This window comes from Mya arenaria, chromosome 14 (genome assembly GCF_026914265.1).
Source record: "Mya arenaria isolate MELC-2E11 chromosome 14, ASM2691426v1".
Classification (NCBI taxonomy): Eukaryota; Metazoa; Mollusca; class Bivalvia; order Myida; family Myidae; genus Mya; species Mya arenaria.
In genome coordinates this window covers 25,388,117-25,413,618 of record NC_069135.1, presented here as the reverse complement: position 1 = coordinate 25,413,618, position 25,502 = coordinate 25,388,117, and the positions used below count along the sequence as shown (strand labels likewise).

The 25,502-nt window shown below is 38.2% G+C and overlaps 1 protein-coding gene across 1 annotated transcript; it reads right to left on the bottom strand.

Moving 5' to 3' along the window:
- Positions 1–21,088: 21,088 nt before the first annotated feature.
- LOC128215948 (uncharacterized protein DDB_G0290685-like) lies at positions 21,089–22,356 on the bottom strand. Its single transcript, XM_052922548.1, has 2 exons — positions 22,220–22,356; positions 21,089–22,052 (listed from the first exon to the last, which is right to left on the bottom strand). Exons 1-2 carry the CDS (start codon positions 22,354–22,356, stop codon positions 21,089–21,091), a joined length of 1,101 nt encoding a protein of 366 aa, XP_052778508.1.
- Between the last annotated feature and the right edge of the window lie 3,146 nt (positions 22,357–25,502).

Below are 25,502 nucleotides of genomic sequence, written 5' to 3'. Positions count from 1 at the left end.
TATTGTTTCAGATAGTATTTTGAGTGAACATACCTGGGCACAGCACAGCATGCAGCTCTTACACATCCTGTTGCAGTTGTAGCATAACAAAGGTGTTGGTGAGCAATTAACATCGCATTTCATTCATTTACTTAACAACTTATTGATAATATAAAGGCATTTGATTGACTTGAATAAATCCATTCTTCTCTTTCTTTCTACAAGTCCCTTGTGTCTGTTTTTCACTTTGTCTTTGAGTCCACCGGTATATTATACCCCTATTATACCCCTGTGTTATTTATATATTTTGTAAAGAAAAAAAAAGCATAAATCTTGGTCAGATTTACTAGGTTCTTTTTGTCTTACTTCATACAGATAGACACATAGTTGTTTAGCTTTTAGCAAAGTTTAGTGTTTACACTGTGTACGTAGAGGAGAAATTGCAGTTGAACATAGTAGTAGTAATGTATGTAGTATCTAGGTCTCTTTAGTAGTCATTTTTATTGCCATATTTTTCTAGTTTCTGAATACTGATCTTTTATTTTAAAAATACAAGAACAGTATTATTTTGAGAGCGCTCTCATAGAAGGTATTGTGAAGGTTTTGAAGTTAATTAAATGAAATAATTTTTCATTTAATGAATTCAATTTACAGTATAATTTAACTTTGCAAATCTGGTTATTTAATTATACAGTATACTGCACATACTTGGTCATCTTCATAGTGATACATATATTCATTGACATAATAGTTTTACACATTTATCTAGTGATAAACATTGTCAAACCAGTTGATAACATCAATAAATAACAAAGTGTTGATTTTAAACACTTAAAATTCTCAATTCAATATAATTACTATTATTTAAATTCATTCAAACTCATAGTCATATATGTACCCAGTTTGAATAGATTCCAATTTTCTTGTTCATACAACTTAAACATTTGTAAATATTCAGTCAGTTGTTGATACAATGGACACTACTGGTGAGATCACTGGGATCCCAGATGAGGAGCTGAATTATTTTGCGGAGCAGCTACGAAAATCAGGGAGGTACAAAGTATTTGAAACTTCTAGCTCTCCTCATTTTGATGCAGACACAACTCGTGTCCTTACGCCAACTCCTGAGAAAGTTGTGCGTCAGTTGCGACAGTTTGATTTTGATACAGAGTCAGGTGGAGGCACTCGCCAGAAACTTCTTTCATTTTCTCCTAACAACCCATTTCTGGATGACAAGCCTAAACCAGTGTTGCTGCTGTTCAGTCTTCATTTCAACCACCAGTTACTCGCTCAGATCCTGTTTTTGATCCTTTTCATTCACTGAAGTTTACTAACGATCGCAAAGATAGCGCATTCAAGGTTCCAAAACTTGTTGAGTTTTCTGGTGAGAAACCAGATGAATTTGACCTTTGGCTTTATGACCTGAAGTGTTTGTTGCGTAGTCAGGTTTATTCTACACCAATTATTCTTGAAGCCATTCGAAAGAGTCTTAAGGGTAGGGCTCGTTTGGTACTGTTACATGTTGGCGAGTCAGCCACTGTAGAAGATATTGTTGATGAACTGGAGGCTGTCTATGGTAATATTCACTCCAGTGAGAAACTCAAAGAGAAGTTTTATAATGCAAGGCAGGGAGCTGGTGAGTCGGTTGCTGAGTATAGTCTTCGTTTAGAGCAGATCTTGTCTAACATCGCCCTTGATTCAGCAACAAAAGATGAAATGCTGCGAAACAGATTGTGGGCTGGGTTACGTAAGTCTGAGCTGCACAACATGTCTCGTTATAAATACGACACTGCTCTTGGTTTTAACAAATTCCACAAAGAGCTACGTCAGATGGAGTTGGACATGCAGCCAAAGCAACAGATTGTTGAGCCTGCTATCCAGCAAATGAATGTAGTCGAGAGCAGATTGTTGCAGCAGATGCAAGATATAACTGCTCAGTTCAAGTTGTTAAACACTAGGGTGTCTAATATAGAGAAAGACTTCAGTGTCATCAAGAAGGGACAGAATCAGCCCAATACAAACAGAAATGCCCCAGCTTCTCCCGTCAATGAGAATAAGCCTGTGGTGGGTTTAAACAAGAACGGACCGAAAGGGAGCCGATAGGAGGTCCGGTGCCCATTCACACAGCGCCCTTGATTGGTAGACCGAATGAGACGACTGTTCTTTTGAATGGCACATCCTGTTCTGCCTTGCTTGACACGGGTTCAATGGTTACTACTCTAAGCCAACGTTTTTATAGCTCTCTTTACCCTAGGCCTATACTTTATAGTCTAAAAGATTTTGAACTTGATATTTCTGGTGCAAATGATGCGAAGGTTCCATATTGTGGATACTGTTTGATTGATATGACATTTCCGTCGCTGGATATTGTTCCTGTTTCTGTACCGGTACTGATCCTACCTGACACAGCTTATTCATCCAGTGTTCCTATGCTGGTAGGCACCAATGTTATCAATTATGTCAAGTCATCTTCACAATTACAGAATATGCCTCCTGTATGGCAAGATGTATTGTCTTCCTTGACAACAGTTAACACACTTTCTGTGAAGGTATTTTCAAAGAAACCAATCATAATTCGGCCGAATGAGACTAAGACAGTTACCGGTTTGGTCAGAGGAGTGGGAGATTTTACTGATGGCATGACAGACACTGACGAGCGGTCACAAGGATTGAGTGTTAGCCCCAGAGTTGTTCAGGTTAATCCAAACACGTCGTTCAGTAAGATTCCTGTTAGAATTTGCAATCTCTCTGTTAAGACTTTATCTATCATTCCCAAGTCTGTCATTTGCTCTCTTCATGAGGTCGACGTTGTTAGGAAGGTTGATCCATCGGAGGGTTCCATTCCCAAAACACGTAACGCTGATAAGACTCTTGAAGAGCTAGGCATTTGTGTCCCCAGCGGTACATTGACACATGGTGAGCAGGAACAGGCCAGAACTTTTCTTTCTCGGTGGAAACACTTGTTTTCAACAGACATTACTGACTTGGGTTGTACGTCTTTGGTTCAGCATGAGATTAACCTTACAAATTCTACTCCATTCAAAGAGCCATATAGACGGATTCCACCTGGGATGTTTGAAGAGGTGAGGGAGCATTTGCGTGAGATGTTAGATGCAGGAGCTATTCGAGAATCTAAATCTCCTTTCTCTTCCAATGTGGTTCTCGTTAGAAAAAAAGACAAGTCTTTGCGTTTCTGTATTGACTTCCGGCGCCTTAATAGTAAAACTATTAAGGATGCTTACGCTCTTCCTCGTATTGAAGAGACTATTGACGCTCTCGCTGACGTATTTCAGTAAGCTTGACTTACGTTCTGGCTATTGGCAGGTTGCCATGAAAGAGGCTGATAAGCCCAAGACTGCTTTTTCTGTGGGGCCTCTCGGCTTCTTTGAGTGTAACAGGATGGCCTTTGGTTTAACCAACGCCCCAGCCACATTTCAGCGGCTCATGGAACGTAGCATGGGAGAACTGCACTTGAAGGAGTGTCTCATCTACTTAGATGATATAATCATATTTAGTGATTCTCTTGATAGTCATTTCAGACGTCTTGAATCTGTCTTTCAGCGCTTGGAGTCTGCTGGATTGAAACTGAAAGGGAGTAAGTGCGAGTTCTTTCAGCGAGAGGTTAAGTACTTAGGTCATGTTGTGAGTGAGGATGGAGTGCAGACAGATTCTGAGAAGATTGAAGTATTGAGGAGGTGGAAGGTGCCCTCTAATCTGAAGGAGTTGAGGAGTTTTTTCGGGTTTGCGGGGTATTACAGGCGGTTCATTCTCCAATTTGCCCATCTCGCCAAACCACTCAACGATTTGCTTGTTGGGGACAAGAAGGAGAAGAAGAAAAGCAGAGAACGTCAGCCTTTGGAGTGGGGTGAAATCCATCAGAAGGCATTTGAGATCATTATCGATCGTTTGTGTTCGGCTCCTGTTCTTACATATGCAGACTTCTTTAAGCCATTTATTCTCAACATTGATGCAAGCAGTGTTGGTCTTAGAGCTGTTCTATATCAGAAAGTTGACGGGGTTGAAAAGGTCGTCGCATACGCGTCTCGTGGGTTACGCGGTGGTGAACGCAACTACCCGGCTCATAAGCTTGAGTTCTTATCACTCAAATGGGCTGTCGTGGACAAATTTTACGATTACCTTTATGGTAATGAATTTTGCGTTCGCACCGATAATAACCCCTTGACCTATGCGTTCAAATCAGCGAAACTTGACGCTTTGTCACACAGATGGTTAGAGCGTTGTCAGCCTTCAATTTCAATATTGTCTACCGTTCAGGAAAAGAGAATATAGATGCAGATTTTCTTTCCCGTCTTCCTGGTGTTTCGCGGAGTGAGGAGAACGTTATGTTTCCGGACGTCATCAAAGCTTTGTTTGATTACCATCTAGTGATAGTTTGTCCTATTATTGAGTGTTTGTCATTCTCACAAACAGCAGCTCAGACACCAAGGGACGAGTTTGATCTTGACACTCAATTAGCTGATATTGATTGGAAAGTTGAACAGGCTCGGGATAGAGCTATCAGTAGGGTGGCAGAGATTTTGAAGTCAAGTTCTAGACTGACTCGGCGCCAGATGTGCTTAGAAGATGAGTCAGTCAGGAAGTTGCTGAGGGAGCGGAACATGTTATTCTTTCGGGATGGTTTGTTGTACCGTCATGGTATGTCAAATGGTCATCCCGCAGACCAGTTGGTTGTTCCAGACGTCTTTTACGATATTATATTTGCGGGTCTACATGATGAGGCAGGTCACCAGGGCAGGGAACGTACACTTTCTTTGATAAGATCTCGATTCTTCTGGCCAGGTCTCGACTCGTTTGTTGAAACACGTATCAGGCTCTGTGAGAGGTGCATTTGTCGTAAGACAAGAGAAAAGGTCTCTGCAGAATTGGTTTCCATCGAAACCACGTACCCTCTCGAGCTTGTATGCATTGACTTTCTTACCTTAGATATGTCCAAAGGAGGAATTGAGAAAGTGTTGGTCATCACAGACCATTTCACTCGGTATGCGCAGGCCATACCAATGAGAAATGAAACAGCTCGGTCCACTGCCAAAGCGCTATTTGAGCAGTTCATTGTACATTACGGGTTCCCAAGTCGTCTACATAGTGACCAGAGACGCAACTTTGAGAGTGTTATCATAAGGGACCTTTGCGACATTGCAAAGGTCGAGAAAAGTCGTACGACCCCGTATCACCCACAATGCAACGGCATGGCCGAACGTTTCAATCAAACACTTATGAACATGATTGGGACACTCGATGATGAGAGAAAACAGAACTGGAAAGCCCATTTACCAACATTGGTAAACGCTTACAATGCTACTCGGCATGAGAGTACCGGCATGACGCCATACTTTTTGATGTTCGGGAGACATTCGAGACTAGCTATAGATGCGTTCTTGGGCATTGAGCCAGATTTTTCTTCTTCAGATAGGTCAACTTTTATTCAGGGTATTCAGGAGCGTCTTGGGTTTGCCTACAAAGCTGCGACTCGCGAGGCTCGACGCCAAGCACGTCGTCACAAGAGACGTTACGATACAAGAGTACGGGAAGCGAAAGTAGCGGTTGGCGATAAGGTTCTTGTCAAGATGGTTGGTATCAGGGGTCGCCACAAGCTTGCGGATCGGTGGTGCAGGGACGTGTATGTCGTCATCAGTCAGCCGAATCCTGATATCCCCGTCTTTCGAGTGAGGAAAGAGTTTGCTAGAGGTCCAGTGCGAACCCTTCACAGGAACCTTATCCTGCCTTTGTCTGGCATTCCACTTCTTGCACCTCTTCGTTCCCCTGATTCAAGGGATCTGTCTGGCATCGATGTAACCGACGATACAGATTGTTCTGGCAATATAAGTGAGGCTCAGCAAGCGTTACCGCAAAGTTCATTGTCACCTACTGCAGCTGTAGCTAATACTGCCGTTCTATGCGACAACTTACCGGATATGACACATGCGGATGTATTACCTAGTTTGTCAACGCCATCGCCAAGGTATGTGATACCACAGCGGAGAACGAGACGCATCACTCAGCGCCCTGCTTGGATGCAGAGTGACACGTGGGTCACATAGTCACCATTTACCGTTACACCAACAATGAAATAAAATAGTAACATCAAAGGATTCACATCATTTACAATAAGAGTGTTTTTTTTGTGCGGATTGAGATTTTTTTTTAATACACTTGAAGAAATTTTGGTAAAATCTTCTGACAAGATTTTCCGTGATATGTTTTTATACAACTTTTGTGCCAGTTGTATAATATATGATGATTATATAATGTGCATCATTCTGTTTAAGACATTGAGCATGTCTTAATTCAGACTACGCCATAAAGGCAGGGTCTGGTATTGCATGGAAATAGGCCTATTTCAGTTGTTGTTTTTTGTATGATTATTTAGTTTGTATGTATATGTGTAGCTAGTGTTTAACAGTGCACTTAAGTATAGAATGTAGTAGTAGTTACTGTATGGAATGTTAAGGTATTCATTTAGCTTGCAGTTGCTAATTACGGTAAACCTAAATAGACAAGCTTGTGCTCTGACAGCATTTGTTTTCATGTTAGTAACTATGGACAGTAAACTATGTACTGAATTTGAAATGTCGGGACGCCATTTACCCGAAGGGGGGAGGGTGTCGCGGGGTCAATTGCCCTGCCCTATATGTTTGTGTTAGTGTCATATGTCTACATGTATGTTTATCCAGTACACGTACTTTCTAAGTCCATCTTTCTTGTGATAATCCATTTTCCTATTCTTCCATTCCTTTCAGTCATTCCTATCATTCACTAATTCATATACTAATTTCACTTTCATTTTCGCTTTCAGTTTCTATATTTATTAAAGTAGTTCGCCTCGTGCACAGCTGGTGGCGGTATTTTCCTCGTGCACAGCGCACTCATATTTTGTCGATGGAGACGTAAACATCGTTGGATAAATTTGGAAACTTTATTGTTTCATTTCTTTATAAAAGTGTATTTGGATAATTCACGGTATGATTTATTACTATAATATACATAATATACATGTTGGCAATGTGTAAATTTGTCTTTTGTGTAATTTGATGTATTGGCACTCATATTTTGTCGATGGAGACGTAAACATCGTTGGATAAATTTGGAAACTTTATTGTTTCATTTCTTTATAAAAGTGTATTTGGATAATTCGAGTCGCCCTGAGAGACGAACCATTTTCATTCGCGACATTGTCATTGCTTTAGAACGATTACTCGCTCGCTTTAAAACAAATGATGGGACATCCTAATTATTGTATGATAGATAAATATCAATCTCTTAAAGTTCAAATTTCATAAACAAAATTTGCGAATCAATTTTGGTTTTACCAATCCTTAAAAAGGAGATGATGGATCACGATGAATTCACATTACTTTCGTTTCATAACCGTAATCTGTGTTCACATGGTGCACATGTATGACATCAGAGACATGCTGTTAGATCAAATAAGTACCACCGTCTTTTATCGAAATTATATTTATTTCATTTTAAACACAGTGTTTCTCACAGTGATATATAAACACCAAACTTAATAAACTACGAACTTGCAACATCTTGCATGCTAACAACAATCCAAATATCTATGATGACAATTATTATAGCAATATGATATTTTGCCGCAAGGCCGATAAGTGTAAACACATCAGCATTTAATTAATCATTTATTATTTTCAACGGGCATTTTTGCTCGTGCAGGTAAAGGAACATTAAAGAAATCGGCATTAACATTAAATGAAATGTTTGGGAGAAATATGTACTGTCTTTAAGTTTTTTACTGATTCACGTGACGGAATTGCAAATGAAACGTGTTTCATATTTAACATCGTTTTTTATCTATTTCAATTTGACTATATTTCAATGTTCATTTTTAAGCAATTAAGAGTACTTACGTGTAAATTTGTTTAACTTACTTTGTTCATGTTCATGCTACGACTTTGTCTTTTATGTAGTTTTCTGGATCTATGACCAACCTGTAATTAAATTAAATGCACCCTTTCATTAATATACATAGGTCTATAAAATGAAACACAAATATACATTAATTGAATCGTTAACGTCATAAAAGTAAATTCAAAATAAAGAAAATCACTGAAACTATTAATTCTACACGTTTTCATGTACATTTATGGCTGAACCACGTGCTCGCTGAAGTTAACCAGTGTTTAGCTCCAGTTATCGTTTCTCTAGTTAATATGCAAATGACCATGAGCGTATTTGTTTGGATAAAAAGTACCGTTCTTCCCTTGTGACATGAAAACTTTTTATTTAAAACACGTACACAATATATATTGTCCTGATGCAAGGGGGAATTTGATACAATGAAACCATGTATAACATTAAGATGCTATTTTAGATATAAAATTCATCATGTTTTGAAAATTTACAATTCTTCATCACATGCAGAACATTTCCATATTGTAAGTGTCCGAGGGTCTTGAAAATTTGAATGTTGAACTACATCACTCAACAAGTGATCAAAATCGAACGATCCACCATCGTGTTCCACGAGGAAATCACATTGTTTTTGTTTGTGTGTTTAAATTTCGTTAATCACGACGTCTTGTCTTTCGTAGAGGCGGACATTGCGGTTGGGACCCTCAGAAGAGGCTTTAAAACATTCTTCTTAAGGGGTCCTTTGAAACATTTGAAGGGTTTAGAGCTTATGCATGTGAGAATTAAACGTATTTTCACAAAGTGAAGCCCGGTTATCAAATTGACGAACGGTGTATTATGACGGGCGGCGGTAATTCAATCGTGGCGTTGAATAGCTTACGAAGGGTCAACATATTGTGACCAAATATAATATATTCACATAATTAATGGAATCCTTTCAAGGGACTGCGTCTTGGGCTGTTCATATAAATATATCTGAGAAAAAAAAGTTGAATCTCCACTTTTTAAATCAAAGTGTACACCTCTGTAGCCTATGGCATAACTAACTATAGATCTACCTGTGCCGACATGTCATAACTATATTCTTCACTAATCCTTTTTACTACTACACAGGTGGTTGTCATGAGATATGTTGGCTAGTGTTCACATCTAGAGTCTATTGCATCAACAACTATACCTGTGCCGGCATTTTATTTTGTTCCCTCATCTGTTTTACGCCTTCACAGGTGGTTGTTTTAAAAACGTTTCCAGAGCGTCCTAGAACATTTGTGCGAATAAAAAAGCCGGTGTAAATATAGCATTCCTAGACTTTATATTAAAAAAATAACGTATAAAATGTTGGTTTAGGATACGTAAGTTGTGTCTTATGCCCCCAGAGGGAAGCAAATTTATATTGTAGCAATTTTAATGCAACTTCACTAGGATGTTCATTTGATCGTGCCTTTTAAAAACCAAATCATAAAAATAAGTTCCATGCATAACCCTAAAGGGAAAACATCCATCTTTGACAATCTTGTCTGAAACTGCTAGGCACAGACCCTTGATAAGTTGTATGTAACCAAATAAAGATTTACATGTTGGAGTAAACAACACTGCCCATACGGATCGACACGCTTTTAAATTCTGGCTTTCGTCATCCAACATTGGTTGATAAATTGACAAATTTGTAATTAAGTGTACATATATTTGGTTCCAGTACATTTCGAAGTGTTTTAAATTATTCAAAGCATGGCAGGCAATCATTGGATCCACAACATTTCTTTTTTGTAAATGTTTCAATGCATCTACTGTTTTGTGAAAATATCAATTATCATTTGGGATATCTTTCATATGTACTTTTAATCACATATCAAGTTGGAATTATACACCATAATCATCATTAGCATTATCATACATTGTAAGCATCAATAAATAAGCCTCAATTTATATTCACATTCACCTTGAATGCATTTACTGGATGGAATATTCATAAATATATTTCAATGTGTGTTTATTGTGTTGTCACACTACATTTTCTCATTTGAAAACACATATTAATCAATAGAAGTGGCTCAAAAATCAAAATGGCTAAATAATTCCGAAAAAAGATGTTGATGGGCGAGTTTCGCCAATTTTAGTCGTGAATTTCATTATTAAACAACACATATAGTGGTGGATGTTAAAGACTGACCTTTCAGTTGAACTGGATATTAATTGATAATATACAGCATTGCAGATAACATGATTTTAGAAATTTCATTTTCTGGATTTTAACGAACGCGTGTCCACATGCAACAATAAATTTATGGTGATTATAAATCTCAATACCGTCTGGATTTGGGTTTTTCAAGTAATTTATTGTTTTTTTAATAAAACATTTTATAAATCAACAGAACTCCACTTCAAAAGATATTTTCGTGAATTTCATTTATTGAGAAATGCAAATGGTGTGTTCGACGCTTGTCAATGGATAAATAGGTTAAAAACATGGAGAAACACAACCAATCAACACACACAAGAGTATTTAGAGGGGCGCAACCGGCTTGCGCCGCTCTAAAAACTTCAAAAGTGTACTGTGATATATCAATATTGGAGGAAAAGGGAGTACACTCGAAAAGCACCATTTCGGACTTCAAATTGCTAATTTTTCTTCAAAGAAATCCCACATGCAGAACATACCATGTACGTTCAGTTCTGTAGGGACACATGTTAAAAGGTTGCACCCCTAAGTTACGCTCGCTTGGACGTCAATTCCTGGCGCGGCCTCTGGACACAAGAACCTTGACAATGACATACACCTAAGTTTTGATTTCATGAATTTAATTCAGTAATACTTTTATTTCAAACTTTCAGAATGCTTAAACATTCTTAACTTCCGCAGACCTTTACTGAAGTGAGCGACTTCCCAAGTGAACCACCGGACCCCCGACTCATCTTTTAGCTCCAACTTTCAGCCCGTAAATACAGCAAACATGTGACTACCTGAGACATACGCCGCCCTTGTTCACAATAAGTGGCCAAAGATGACATGGGTAAGTTTAACTGCTAAATAAAATTACTACATAATTGCAGCAGACATAAACGTAACACTTTTTGTGTAATTTAACCGTCCAAATACATCTGGGGTTGTTTTCGATAGAAATAACCACATAAATATTTGAGGAAATTGGGACAGCCAAGTAGGTAGGTAACTTAAATGTGTTGATTGTTCTCAGTCCCTTTTCCATGCAATCCCTACATGAGCGAAAATATGTATAATATTGGCATGAAAGTAACTGAAAAAACACATGAATCGTGCTACATTCGAAGTGTAAACACACAAGATAGATTGTAAAATATGACATATATTCAGTATTTCGTCCAGTCTATCGATCACTTCTTCATTCATTGATCAAATGATCCAAAACATCCACTGTGCTGTCCATAGAAGTGAATCAAAAATGCCTTGATAATACTTAATTTCGGCTTAATTAACCGAAGTGTGCACTGTTCATTCGATAGTTATAGTAACGCAACACGCGTGGGAGTACAATCAAAGCCCTATAAATTAACAATAATAAGTAGATCATGTACATGTAGATATTTTTTATTTCAATTTAGCTTTGTTCAAAACATACAAAAATCGAAAACAATCAGTGGTCTGCTAAGGTATAACAATTCTTTGATTCACTGTCATGTGTTAATAAAGGGGTGGGGGCGAAGAAGTCACTTCCATATTTATGAAATTTGCGCTTTCTTCGAAACTGTTTTGGGCACGCTCAAATCTGCAGCTCGCCTGAAAACCTGTTGTTTGCTTCCGTGGGGTTTGAAAATGTAAATTTGGTTGCCAAGGCTGCCTAGTTATGTCATGGACATATAAACCCGTATAGGTCCGTGGTAATCTATAGAAAACTTGAGCTTTTGAATGTATTTTTCGCCTAAATTCCATTTTTTTAACGTCAACAATGCCTTTATTTCCAACATTTTTGTAAAACCACAGCCTGTCGGAAGTTGCAAATGTGACTATTATTTCAGGTTGACTGCAGCTCCAAGAAGCTCCGATCACACGACGCCCATTGACGAAAATAATGCTGCCTCCCGCCTTATATTTCATTTTTTAAAGTTATTCAGTTATTCCGTTTTTCGGTAATTCCGTGCATGTGTATGAAGTAGTTAATACGTCCTAGTATGAAACGGTCAACTCTTCAATTCCAGGAATTACCAACGACCAACAATCTGTGAACATATTAGAACTTTTTTTGTAAAAATCTGTAAGGTAATTGAAGTGTGACATATTTTGATTAATTAAATAACTATGCTTTTATTGCGTTTTAATAACTGTATATCCATCACTTATCAAAGTCTCCGCTCTAATTATAGAGAGTGTAACCCCCTTCTGGTACGCTGGGCCATTTTTAGACGTATTGCAAATGCCGAGGTCGGGTATGCCGGGCCGTTTTTAGACGGTATTACAAATGCCGAGGTCGGGTATGCCGGGCCGTTTTTAGACGGTATTACAAATGCCGTGGTCGGATATGCCGGGCCGTTTTTAGACGGTATTACAAATGCCGAGGTCGGGTATGCCGGGCCGTTTTTAGACGGTATTACAAATGCCGAGGTCGGGTATGCCGGGCCGTTTTTAGACGGTATTACAAATGCCGAGGTCGGGTATGCCGGGCCGTTTTTAGACGGTATTACAAATGCCGAGGTCGGGTATGCCGGGCCGTTTTTAGACGGTATTACAAATGCCGAGGTCGGGTATGCCGGGCCGTTTTTAGACGGTATTACAAATGCCGAGGTCGGATATGCCGGGCCATTTTGGATGATATTACAAATTCCGAGGTCGGGTACGCCTGGCCATATTGGGTTATATTACAAATTCCGAGGTCGAGTACGCCGGGCCATTTTGGGCGGTATAACAAATGCCGAGGTCGGGTACGTATAGTACAACTTTACAAGATTCGGATTCCATAAGAAATCAAGCAAACATACATTACAGTTCGTCAATTTTGCATCATTATCTAAGGGAATATGTATATATATATTTATTCGCACAACCGCTACCGCTGGTGAAGCGAGAAAATTGTTCTGCAAAGTTCCAGTGACGATACTGTTAACGTTTTTTTTGATCAGGAAAAAAAGTTGGTTAGCTTTGACTTTGGGTGAAAGACGGACACCCTCCAACAACGTGATGCTTATGAATTTAGCATGTTTGCATACATGTAACACTTTTTAGCTTAATTCATTTATAAGCAATTTATAAAGAATACAACAATGGCTTAAAAGTCATGTGTTTATTTTCATTTACCTTTATAATGTAAATTATCCATAAACATAATGAACAATAATTGTAGATAAATAACTTATATATCACAAAACATCACAAATGTCCCTGACCATTTGTTTAAATTGGCAAGTGCATGAGCTCAAACATGGGTAATTTTACTTGCTACATGTATGATAGTGTTATAATCATAATCAAACGTTTTTGTATGTTTATCAGCTGTTTATTGCCTTTTTTTAAACATGATCGGTTTTTACAACAATGATATAGCATATATACATAAAGCAAATGGCTTGGACTCCCTGATAAACATACAAAAAACATGCTAATAACAAATATACTAGCCAGAGTGACTGGACTTACTTGACATATGCATGGTTTTCTTTATGTTAAAAATGTAGTATACATGCATATACCAAGTTGCATGTGAATACAAGTATCTACGGGTTCCTGATTTCTTGTTTTGGTGTGACTGTCCCTTACGATATCCAAGCATACCTTGACTTATTTTTATTTCAATCTAACAAGCTAATAATGGCAAGATGATCAATGCTTTAACCCTTTTCTCGACTAAAAGAAAAAAATTGATGAAATAAAAACCTTTTATCACATACTTATTGCAATAAAAAAGCGTTTTTACTCAGAAGAAAATCCGACTTTACCCAACATTTAAGTGTTATAAATGTATAAAAAGGGTTTCACAAGAAAGCGCCTTTTAACCAAAACCCACTAACCAACTTAGTTTATTTTGTGAGTAACACTTTCATTTGAGCTTTCTGGTACAAACGAATATACTTTTCTTAATGCTTAATGACGCCCGTTTTTAAATTGTTGGTGTTAGGTGGTTTAAAGTGAGTCTTTGAAAAAAAGCTTGGTCATAACCTTAAAACACACACCAAAACCCATGCCTCAAATAAATATTTATTATAATTTGAGTAGTTGAAACCTATTAAATTTACTTATCATATGAAAGACACAACATGAATGACACAATGTAATATCAAACCTAAAATGAACATTTAAAACAAGAGCATTTGAGCTAGTCTGTTTTCCTCAGTTGGTGGAGGGCATACTTTAATATGAGTTCAGGCAAACGGGACAGCATTGCCACACAAAATATAAGTATTTTCGCAGTAACAGGTATACTTAAGTTAATGAGAATATCTCGAGCGAATTATGAGAAACAGTGATTTTTTTCTTCTAAAAACTCATTTATGTCAAGACTTTTAGCGCTTCGAAAACAGAAAAAGGCACATGCATGAGTATATGAAAGACAAGATAAAATACTTTAAATATGTTCACAAAGAAACAAATCTTACAAATAAATATGTATTATTTACAAAGAATAATGGTGTAATAGTGAGTAAAATAAAACAAAAAAACAAGAGCTTACGTAGGACGGCACGCTCGACTAATACTCTGCTCTGTTTTAGAAATGAATACAATACTGTAATATGTGCCTGTCAAAAGCAATAAAAAAAGTCAAAATAAAAAGTGTTAAAAACAAGATACGCAGCAATGCGACAAAACCAGGTTTTCAATGATTGACAGAAGAACTATAGCCTTTGTTGTGATTCAGTTTCAACTGTTTTTTTTTCAACCTTTAGTAACAGTGACCTTTGACCTAGGGGCCCCAAACCCATTCCATGGAAGTCCTCCATAAACTCTTCCTACATACCAAGCGATTTTTCACTAAACAACATAAATCATTTTTCATTCGAAAATACTTGCATCACATTTATTTTAGAAACAGTTAATGTGAAATTTCATTTGGAAAAGATTTTCTCTAGTTATAACCTCAAAAAGAGTCCGGCAACTGCTCAGGTACTGTTTGTGCAAAGCGCTATGCTCCGCCCACTTATCTACCTCATTAGCATATAGTGAGTCAGTATCGAGTTAGGGACCCCCTTGGTATTTCCCGATCATTCCTCATTAATAAAGCATCGTGTGAACCTTGAGATTTAATCAAACATTATCTGAGACTTTATCAAAGTTATACACGCACTTTTATTATTCTCTAAATATTTAACTCTAAGATTAATAAAATTAATTAAGTGGTACCGGGACTTTAACCTATGTGTGCTTACCTGCAAACCCTTTACCAGAATTTCTAAGTTGAATTATAAAGGCCAATTATTTATATCATTTTCAAATAAGTGGTATTTTCCTTCATTAATTAAGTAGGTTGGATAGTTGGAAACACATATCTTAATTTCAATGCAATACATGATTTATTTGCTGAGATAATGACATGAAGGTGCTTACATGCAAAAACTTAACCAAGGTGTGACGCCGACGCTTTGGTGAGTAGTATAGCTTTCCTTATTCTTTGAATAGTCGAGCTTAAAAAAGCAGCAATTGAAATTTCACCAATATCCATATGTCAAAATTGATGAACATCGGTCCCGGCACTGTTGAGATATCACTGGGAGAAACCTCGTTAACATTTTCATGTTCAAGGTCACGGTGACATCAACCTTTGACACAATGACGCCCCAAAATCAAAAGTTGTCATCTACTGGTCAGGCCCAAACTTCACGTCAAATGTGATGACCAGGAACAGGAAGTGTCGAGTTTGCATTTAAGGTCACTGTGACCTTTGACCCAATGACCCCTAAAATCAATAGGGGTCATCAACATGTCAGGCCCAACCTCCAAGTGAAGTTTGAGAACCATGGATGCAGGCATTGTCAAGTGATCACTCGGACAATCTTTTATCATTCAAGGTCACTGTAATCTTGACCTTTGACCCAATGGCCCCTTAAATCAAAAGGGCTCATCTACTGGTCAGGCCCAACCCTCAGGTCAAGTTTGAGGGCCATGGGTGCAGGCATTGTCGAGTTATAACTCAATTTTTTATCATTCAAGGTCACTGTGACTTTGACCTTTAACCCAATGGCCCCTCAATCAATAAGGGTCATCTACTTTTCAGGCCCAGCATCCATGTCAAGTTTGATAACCATAGGCCTAGCCATTGTTGAGTTATCAATCGGACAAGCTTTAAAATCCTTTTACCATTCAAGGTCACTGGTCTAGGCATTGTTTAGTTATCCCTATTTTTGTGCACTGCACTTCCTCTCATTGCCATCTATCTAAATACCAGGTTTTATTCCAATCCCAACATTAGTTTTAAAGTTATATCCCGGACATTCACCAATTATAAAATTTCTCCTAAATTGGCACCTAAAAGGATTACGGAGATTAACCGTGAGGTCTCCAGAAATTAATCTGGGCAATACCCCTCGGTTCAATCTATAAACAAAGGAGTCCTCGGAGTAAATAACCATCTAACACAAGAAGAGTAGCCTCTTAAATAAATACAGACACATCCCGAGAGCGGCACTATCAATTAATATGGGCAATATCCCTTGGGTACATCCGTTAGTAAATTATAAGCTGGTCCTATGAACAAATACGTATTTGTCCTCGGAGTAAATCGCAAGAAGAGTAGACCCTTAAATAAAAACAGACATATCTCTAAAGGCGATGGCTCCATAAATAAGTAAGGTACCTTGAATAAGAAGGTTCCTATGAGTAGCCCAAGGCAGTTGTTATTCTGGCAATGTCACCGACTGGTGGTTGGATATAATTCTGTTGACTTACACTTTCAAGATGACACAGTTCAATCCGTATGTAAGGAAAAAGATATCAATCATATTGGATATGCAATATTCTAAAAAAAATGTAAAACATCCAATGAAAGGTCTTCATAAAATCTTCCTTAATACCAAGTAAAGTCAAGATATGTCAGTCATATCTAAAGTTATTCAGTTTTAACCGTTTTAATAATTTTATTAACAATGATCTTGATCCCAGGGGCCCCAAATGCAGTCCCATGACAGGTGTCCTTAATCTCTTACTATACACAAAGTTTGATAAAGATATGTCAACCCTAACTTGAGTTATTTAATTTCATAGGTGAGTTTGACCCGCATGCCAGCTCAAATAACGACGTACGTAATTCTTATGTTTTACTTTGTGAAAACCTGGTTAAAAATGTGCTTGTCAAAAGCAATAAAATAGTAAATAAAAAAGTAAATCAAGGGCCATAACTTGTATTAAGGTTTAAAAGGGAGTTATGTAACCTAATTGTAAAATGGTTGTCAATATTTGTGTGAAGTATTAAGTCAATTAAAAGAAGGATATAGAAGTTATTAATACAAATACCAATTTGCCCTTAAACTTTAACCTGACACAATGTGCCCTTAAACATTAACCTAAGTTTCTACGTCGACCAGAGGCCGTAACTTATATTTAGAATAACATGAAGTTATGTTTAATACCATGAGCTACAGGGGCGCTTCGCCTCCTCTGAACCCCCACAAGGGCGCTGCCCTGGACCCCTAAGGGGGCCTTTTTGCGGCCCCATTAACCCCCGGCGAAAAAGTGGCGACAACTGTTTAAAACCCAGAGGGAACCCTGGTTGAGGGACATGGAAAATGGCATGACATGCGAGTGGTGCTCCTGTTTCGGAGATGATCCATTGTCCGTACTTGTAACAAGCTGTCTGAATAACAAGTAAGAATATATACACCGGGCACTTAACCGCACCATGTTGTCCACACTAGCCAGGAAGGTCCCCATCTTTCCTGAACCTATGCGCAATACTAACATCCACCAGGTAGCATTGCTACCCAACCGTAGTGACCTTTGCACTATCTATGAAAGTGTAACGGAGACAGTGCAATCAAGCATTTGCCCTCGTAGACGGCTGTTTCCAGGTCCCGAAGACCTCCCAATCAGTCCTGACCCATCAATATGTTGCAGACTGCTTTGTCTGGCACTAACAGCAAACCTTGTCTACACTAGCCAAAAAAGCTCGTAGCTCTCTTGAACCATTGCGCACTCCTACTCCCGCCACAAGGCAATTCAGCTACCCTATCATGGCAACCCTTGCACTCTCTTTTTAAGAGTAACCGAGAAAGTGCTTCTCCATCCATGATCTGGGCCAGCATGGTACTTTTGTACCATATTTACTAAGGGCTGATCAGGCCCTCTCACACGTTGCCCCTGTGGTTCTAGGAAATATGTCAACCCCTTCAGACTATTTTAAATGATAGTCGATCATTCACTAGGCATCTAACTTGGCTTGCAGCTACCATCGAGAGAGCCCCCTCCCCCACCACCCCCGACTGATCTCAAACCAATTAGATAGTACCCAACGTTGGTTACCACTCAAAATCTGTCACTAGCGTCTGTAAGGCATTTCACGTATCCCTTTATTTCGTAGTAAGGCAAAACCTCACACGTACCCCTTTATTTCGTAGTAAGGCAAAGCCTCACAGGCATCCCTTTATTTCGTAGTATGGCAAAACCTCACACGTACCCCTTTATATCGTAGTAAGGCAAAGCCTCACACGTATCCTCTTTTATTTCGTAGAAAGGCAAAACCTCACACGTACCCCTTTATTTCGTAGTAAGGCAAAACCTCACAGGCATCCCTTTATTTCGAAGCAAGGCAAAGCCTCACACGTATCCCTTTATTTCGGAGTAAGGCAAAGCCTCACAGGCATCCCTTTATTTCGTAGTAAGGCAAAGACTCACACGTATCCCATTATTTCGTGGTAAGGCAAAACCTCACACGTATCCCTTTATTTCTTAGAAAAGCAAAGCGCCACACGTATCCCATTATTTCTTAGAAAAGCAAAGCGCCACACGTATCCCTTTATTTCTTAGAAAAGGAAAGCCCCACACGTATCCCATTATTTCTTAGAAAAGCAATGCCCCCCACGTATCCCTACTTTGGTATTTAACTAAAGCCTCTTATTAAAAAAATCTGTTATTTCCTAAGCTACACCTCAAAATATATATTTGTATTTTATATGAATGTTATAATGTTTGTATTGTACTGTTCGGTTGTATGTATGCTTGTGTGTCATTTTAATATAGTGTGGCCATTTGGATGTGGATAGGCTAGGATATTTGTTTTATCATTTAAACAGTAATTGGTTTAGATACGCAATACCTCATTAATCTCGTAAAAACTTTACAAACATTTAAAAACATTATTAGCGTGTTTGAAGAGCCTATTAGCTGTGTAATTAAGTACGAAAGCTCCGGAATTATAAAATTCATTTACAGGTATGAAAGTAGGGAAGTAAATACATTCTATAAATGATCAAATAATGAGGGCAACAAGACATATCCAAGTTGAGACTTCTGAAACTCTCGCTTCATCACAGAGGCATGTATCAGATATTTTGTAACAAGATAAAAACAATTTATGATCGTATCGAAAATGCAAATATTGCTGACAAATGTAAATAATGTTAAGTTTTACGGGTTAAGGAAGAATACTTGAGAGATAAAGCCATATTTGAGTTGTCACGTTTCGCTATCAGGCAAACATTTAATAGAAGCATTCAAGAGGACTTATGCAGCTTGTAGTCGTTACTATTAACAAATAAATTGATTAATCAACATATCGTATCTTTCAAGGGTCGTTTGTCTGAGTTTGAGGGTCAGGTATTAAACATCCTAATTGTGTGTGCAATATTAACAAAGTTTTTTTTTTTTTACGATAGATTCAAGAAGCTTATTTACCAAGTTTTTTGGTCGTAAAAATGAAAATGACAGGAAATGGTTGATCATTTAGAATTATGAGCAGAAAATAAAATACCATAGTAGGTTAGAATAAAAAAGAAGATTAATTAAATAATCAACTATTTGAATATAAAACACATTTGAAAATATTTTCGGTACCAGAAGTCTGTGAGCGAATCACTTGAATAGCGTTCTAAACTATTACGTGTCATTGTTAAATACATTTAACTTTGTTTAGTCAGTGTGTGTTCACACATTTTCTAACAAATAAAAATACAAAAGAGAAATGAAATTCGCCAAACATGTACCATTGTGATAGTTGTGTTATGTTTGTTGTCCCTTGTTTGACGTTTGTTTTGGTCTTCATTGGCGTGCCTTTAAACATAACAATTTTGTAAAGTGTGAGTGTACATGGCTGAAATTTTGATTTAAATTTTATTTTGATAATAAAGTACTTTGAGTAAACTCGTTGACCTGCAAATCTATATAAAAGGCACGTCGAAAGTCTTTATCGTTTTAAATCAATAGATAACGTTAACTTCCTAGTTTGTCTTTATTTTGTCAGAGGACAAATAGCTATCTAGATTCGATTAGGATAGCCTAGCTGTTTATTCGACTAAAATTTCAGTAAGTTCTTTTTTAAGTTAAACTTTGTTTGTATTTATATCTTTTTAAAAGAAACATTGTTTTATTGTTTTTAGATTGTATAGTAGTATTTGTATTGTATTTATTGACTATATTGAAAGTGCCATGCTTTAACATTAATATTTTAAATAATTATAATCAATAAAAACTGCATTATAAATAAGTAGATATTAAAACGGAATGTATTCAAGTGTTTGTGTTTGCAATTATAACATAAATAATGATACTAATACTAATTAAAATAATAGTAGTTTAATAAAACCAATAATAATATTTAATTTAAGTTTTAGTTTAAGTTTTAATTGTTCAAGTTAACTGAAGTTTGCATCTTCGAAATCAATAGTTGTATAGCGATTAGTGTAACCTTTCCGTCGTTTTAAGCTGTTACACTTAAGGTCGTCGTTGTTTCCCCGGCGATCACCATACGTAACATTTCCGTCGAAATTGTTATCCTTCCCATACACATGATTACCATTGACCATTGATCCCACTTCCATCGGAAATGTGGCCTCGTATAGTCGCCGTTGTTACCCTTCCATCGCTGTTGCTACCGCTTCCATCGGAAATGTGGCCTCGTATAGTCGCCGTTGTTACCCTTCCATCGCTGTTGCTACCGCTTCCATCGGAAATGTGGCCTCGTATAGTCGCCGTTGTTACCCTTCCATCGCTATTGCTACCGCTTCCATCGGAAATGTGGCCTTGTATAGTCGCCATTGTTACCCTTCCATCGCTGTTGCTACCGCTTCCATCGAAAATGTGGCCTCGTATAGTCGCCGTTGTTACCCTTCAATCGCTGTTGCTACCGCTTCCATCGGAAATGTGGCCTCGTATAGTCGCCGTTGTTACCCTTCCATCGCTGTTGTTACCGCTTCCATCGGAAATGTGGCCTCGTATACTCGCCGTTGTTACCCTTCCATCGCTGTTGCTACCGCTTCCATTGGAAATGTGGCCTCGTATACTCGCCGTTGTTACCCTTCCATCGCTGTTGTTACCGCTTCCATCGGAAATGTGGCCTCGTATAGTCGCCGTTGTTACCCTTCCATATCTGTTGCTACCGCTTCCATCGGAAATGTGGCCTCGTATAATCGCCGTTGTTACCCTTCCATATCTGTTGCTACCGCTTCCATCGGAAATGTGGCCTCGTATAGTCGCCGTTGTTACCCTTCCATCGCTGTTGTTACCGCTTCCATTGGAAATGTGGCCTCGTATACACGCCGTTGTTACCCTTCCATCGCTGTTGTTACCGCTTCCATCGGAAATGTGGCCTCGTATAGTCGCCGTTGTTACCCTTCCATCGCTGTTGCTACCGCTTTCATCGGAAATGTGGCCTCGTTTAGTCGCCGTTGATACCCTTCCATCGCTGTTGTTACCGCTTCCATCGGAAATGTGGCCTCGTATAATCACCGTTGTTACCCTTCCATCGCTGTTGTTACCGTTTCCATCGGAAATGTGGCCTCGTTTAATCGCCGTTGTTACCCTTCCATCGCTGTTGCTACCGCTTCCATCGGAAATGTGGCCTCGTATAGTCGTCGTTGTTACCCTTCCATCGCTGTTGTTACCGTTTCCATCGGAAATGTGGCCTCGTTTAATCGCCGTTGTAACCCTTCCATCGCTGTTGTTACCGCTTCCATCGGAAATGTGGCCTCGTATACTCGCCGTTGTTACCCTTCCATCTCTGTTGCTACCGCTTCCATCGGAAATGTGGCCTCGTATAGTCGCCGTTGTTACCCTTCCATCGCTGTTGTTACCGCTTCCATTGGAAATGTGGCCTCGTATACACGCCGTTGTTACCCTTCCATCGCTGTTGCTACCGCTTCCATCGGAAATGTGGCCTCGTATAGTCGCCGTTGTTACCCTTCCATCGCTGTTGTTATCGCTTCCATCGGAAATGTGGCCTCGTATAGTCGCCGTTGTTACCCTTCCATCGCTGTTGCTACCGCGTCCATCAGGAAATGTGGCCTCGCATAGTCGCCGTTGTAACTCCTCCCATCGCTTTTGCTACCGCTTCCATCGGAAATGTGGCCTCGTATAGTCGCCGTTGTAACTCCTCCCATCGCTTTTGCTACCGCTTCCATCGGAAATGTGGCCTCGTATAATCGCCGTTGTTACCCTTCCATCGCTGTTGTTACTGCTTCCATCGTTGTTGCTACCGCGTCCATCAGGAAATGTGGCCTCGCATAGTCGCCATTGTAACTCCTCCCATCGCTTTTGCTATCGCTACGGTCGGAACCCTGGCGTTGATGGTGCCACTGCCGTTATCTTTATTACTGTTTCTGTCGTCTATGATGGCACCCTTTGTCGTCATCGTTGTAATAATTTTCGTCATTGTTATAACCATTCCTTCTGTCGATTATACAAGTCCAGTGTTCGTTATTATTTCTACATCCGGTATCTGAATGTCCTTCGATTCATTTGAATTAAGTGTCTATGTTTTCTACCCCCACCTGGCAACCATTATCTACATTTAAACGGCCTTTTAAAATATTTGTTTCGAAAAAGTTACCGTTTAAGCCGCCGATCACGAGTGATTCCGAGATATACCATTCTGAGCCAGATTCATATCTCACTCTAGAATTTATCTAATTTTGCTTTATTTCTGAATAATTGGATAACGCCTAAAGGAGCTAGTTGTCTGATCGCTCCATGTACCTTAATGTTAGATAATAATGCCTTGAGACCCCAATCAATCTATAAAAGATATTGCTTGCTGATAACCAGTATGTTAAATAAACAACTTGTTTATTGTATTATTTCTAGCAATGGTTTCACATTTTCTTTATCGATTAACACAACCCTCTGAAATTATACCAAATAATACGGGGTCCCCATGCATTTGGAACTAGTTTGCACATACATTTTGATTGGTCAACAGACAAATTATTGGACGATTTGACCAATTATTAAGAATTTTGGCTCACTTAAACAAAATGAAAGAAACTCTGTTGCTGGAGAACAGTAAACTAATTCAAAAAAAAATTGCTGTTAACCACTATTTTGAACAGCCTTTGGATGCACAAAACATAATTTAAGGTACGTAAACAGCAATCACAGTTGCTTGAAATTGTTTAATTCAATAAAACGTTAATTGCAGCACTGTCAACGCGCGTTCCCATTGACCTCCCATAACACAAAAACTAATGATCCGAAAGGACCAGAATTTAAATAACTGTGATGTACATTATTCTTACGGTTGCATGTTAAGCTTCCTTAGAAACCAACGCTGCTAACTCCCTGTCCTTCGATTGCCACTTGCAGAATCGCTGTGTGGTAATGATGATGATATAAATGAATAACAAATATAATTTTACAGAAATGTATTCTAGTTAGAAATGAAATAGTTTGAACAACAGCTAATGATATTTATATATAATCTTCGGCGCATTTATCTCCCTTGACGAGCAGAACAGATCTCTGCCAACAAGTTCAGCTAGATAAGAGAGTGTTTTGGCAAAACATATTTTTATGTATGTAACATGGAATTATTTATTGTTCATTAAGACTTTTTACTTTTGATTACCTAGAGGCTTATTGTTTGGCTTACCCTAGCGCCTGTCAAGTTTTCTATGTCCTTTGTTAAATATTGTTAAACTTACTCTAGCGAATGTCATTTTTTTGCAAATGATAGTTGACCTGCCCTAGTCGTTGTTTACGGTAATTTTCTTTAAAAGAAACATTGAACAGACCCTTTTTAAACAACACTTCTTCGGAGCAGTAGGAAGTATCTGCAATGGATGGAGTCAGGTTTTTTAAAGTGTTATTTTTCTCAAAAACAAGTATTCATTTATGTCTGCTAAGTTTCTGACCATCTTGAAGATGATGGTTGTTTCTGGCTACTATTGTTTCCTCAAAATAAATGTTGCTCTATTGGTGTTATGGTTACTGTTGGTGTTCAGGTTTTTGTTGCTTCAATGGTAACTGTCGGTGAAGAAACTTGCAGTTCTTCTCTGAACGTTATGTGTGTGTGTTTTAGTGTTGATATCATATACTAGTACATAACTTTGGTTGTGCGGTATTCTAGACGCGGGACAGGCATTGATTTAGATTTATTAGATATTCTATAATTTCGTCGCAAAAGATATTGCTCTTCTAATTCTAATTCTAACTAGATAGTCGACCGGTATATTATAACAGATGAAATTGCATGACGCAAATAATTTCCGTTTCTGTGAGAGATCTCATAACGCAAGGACAAGCTAGCCAAGTAACCAAACATAAAAGATAACCCTATTTGTTTGCCGACCGGCTAAGGCCAATGAATGGCTGGATGGCATCATCAACCACAACTCTCTGAGTCCTGTTAAACATTTATTCAGGATAGTTGGATTTCTCTTATCCAATGATTTGCTAGTGTGATATTTTTAGCAGACTTGACTGTATGAGGGGTTGCATCAACGGGTTTACCGGGATAAGAACTGTGTCTTACATTTTGGCTATTCCTAAACGAATGTCGGTTGGAAGTTATCTCGAACGTTATTATTGTGAAGATATGTGATTATACTTGCGTTATAAAGATTAACAGGGAATGTTTTTGATATGTTTAATATATATCATTTTATTTGTTGACAGCTTTCTAATTGTGATATGCTATAAATGAAACAATTAAGGGATATCTCATTTGGCGATGCATGTTCTGCACATCATGCAGGGGAATTAGGGTAATGCGAGGTCCGATACCTTGCAACTGGGTTGTATCAGGCTACATTGAAGTGCGGCTTCCTGTGGTATGGGCTGATATTTGCTATTTTAGAAGTTTCCTGGTCTTAACTGATATCGCATATAACGTTGTCTATTTCTGGTTGTTGTGTTTACAAATTATCCTTGTATTGATTAATACTTGTGTACGAATATGTTTACAAATGATTTAGTTTTGGCTTCCGATGTTAGTCTTTTCTATTAGATTATTCTTTAAAACGGTTGGGTCTATTCTTGCAGAGGGCAATAAACCAGAAAGTGCTACGAAACATGAAATATGAAAGGATTTAAGTTTATAAATGACAAGCTGAATGAAGGAATTATTTTAAAAAAGATTCTCATTTTTAACACACTATCTTAGACTAAGCAGTTGAATGATAAGCATAGAAACGTAGTTGGCTATTATGAATTTCTAATTTCTTTTTAAATCAGTAGTGTTTTTTTTAATTGTAGAGTGTAGTTATTTAGTTATTACATACTTTCCTCCAAGAAACCCTCAGGCTTGCAA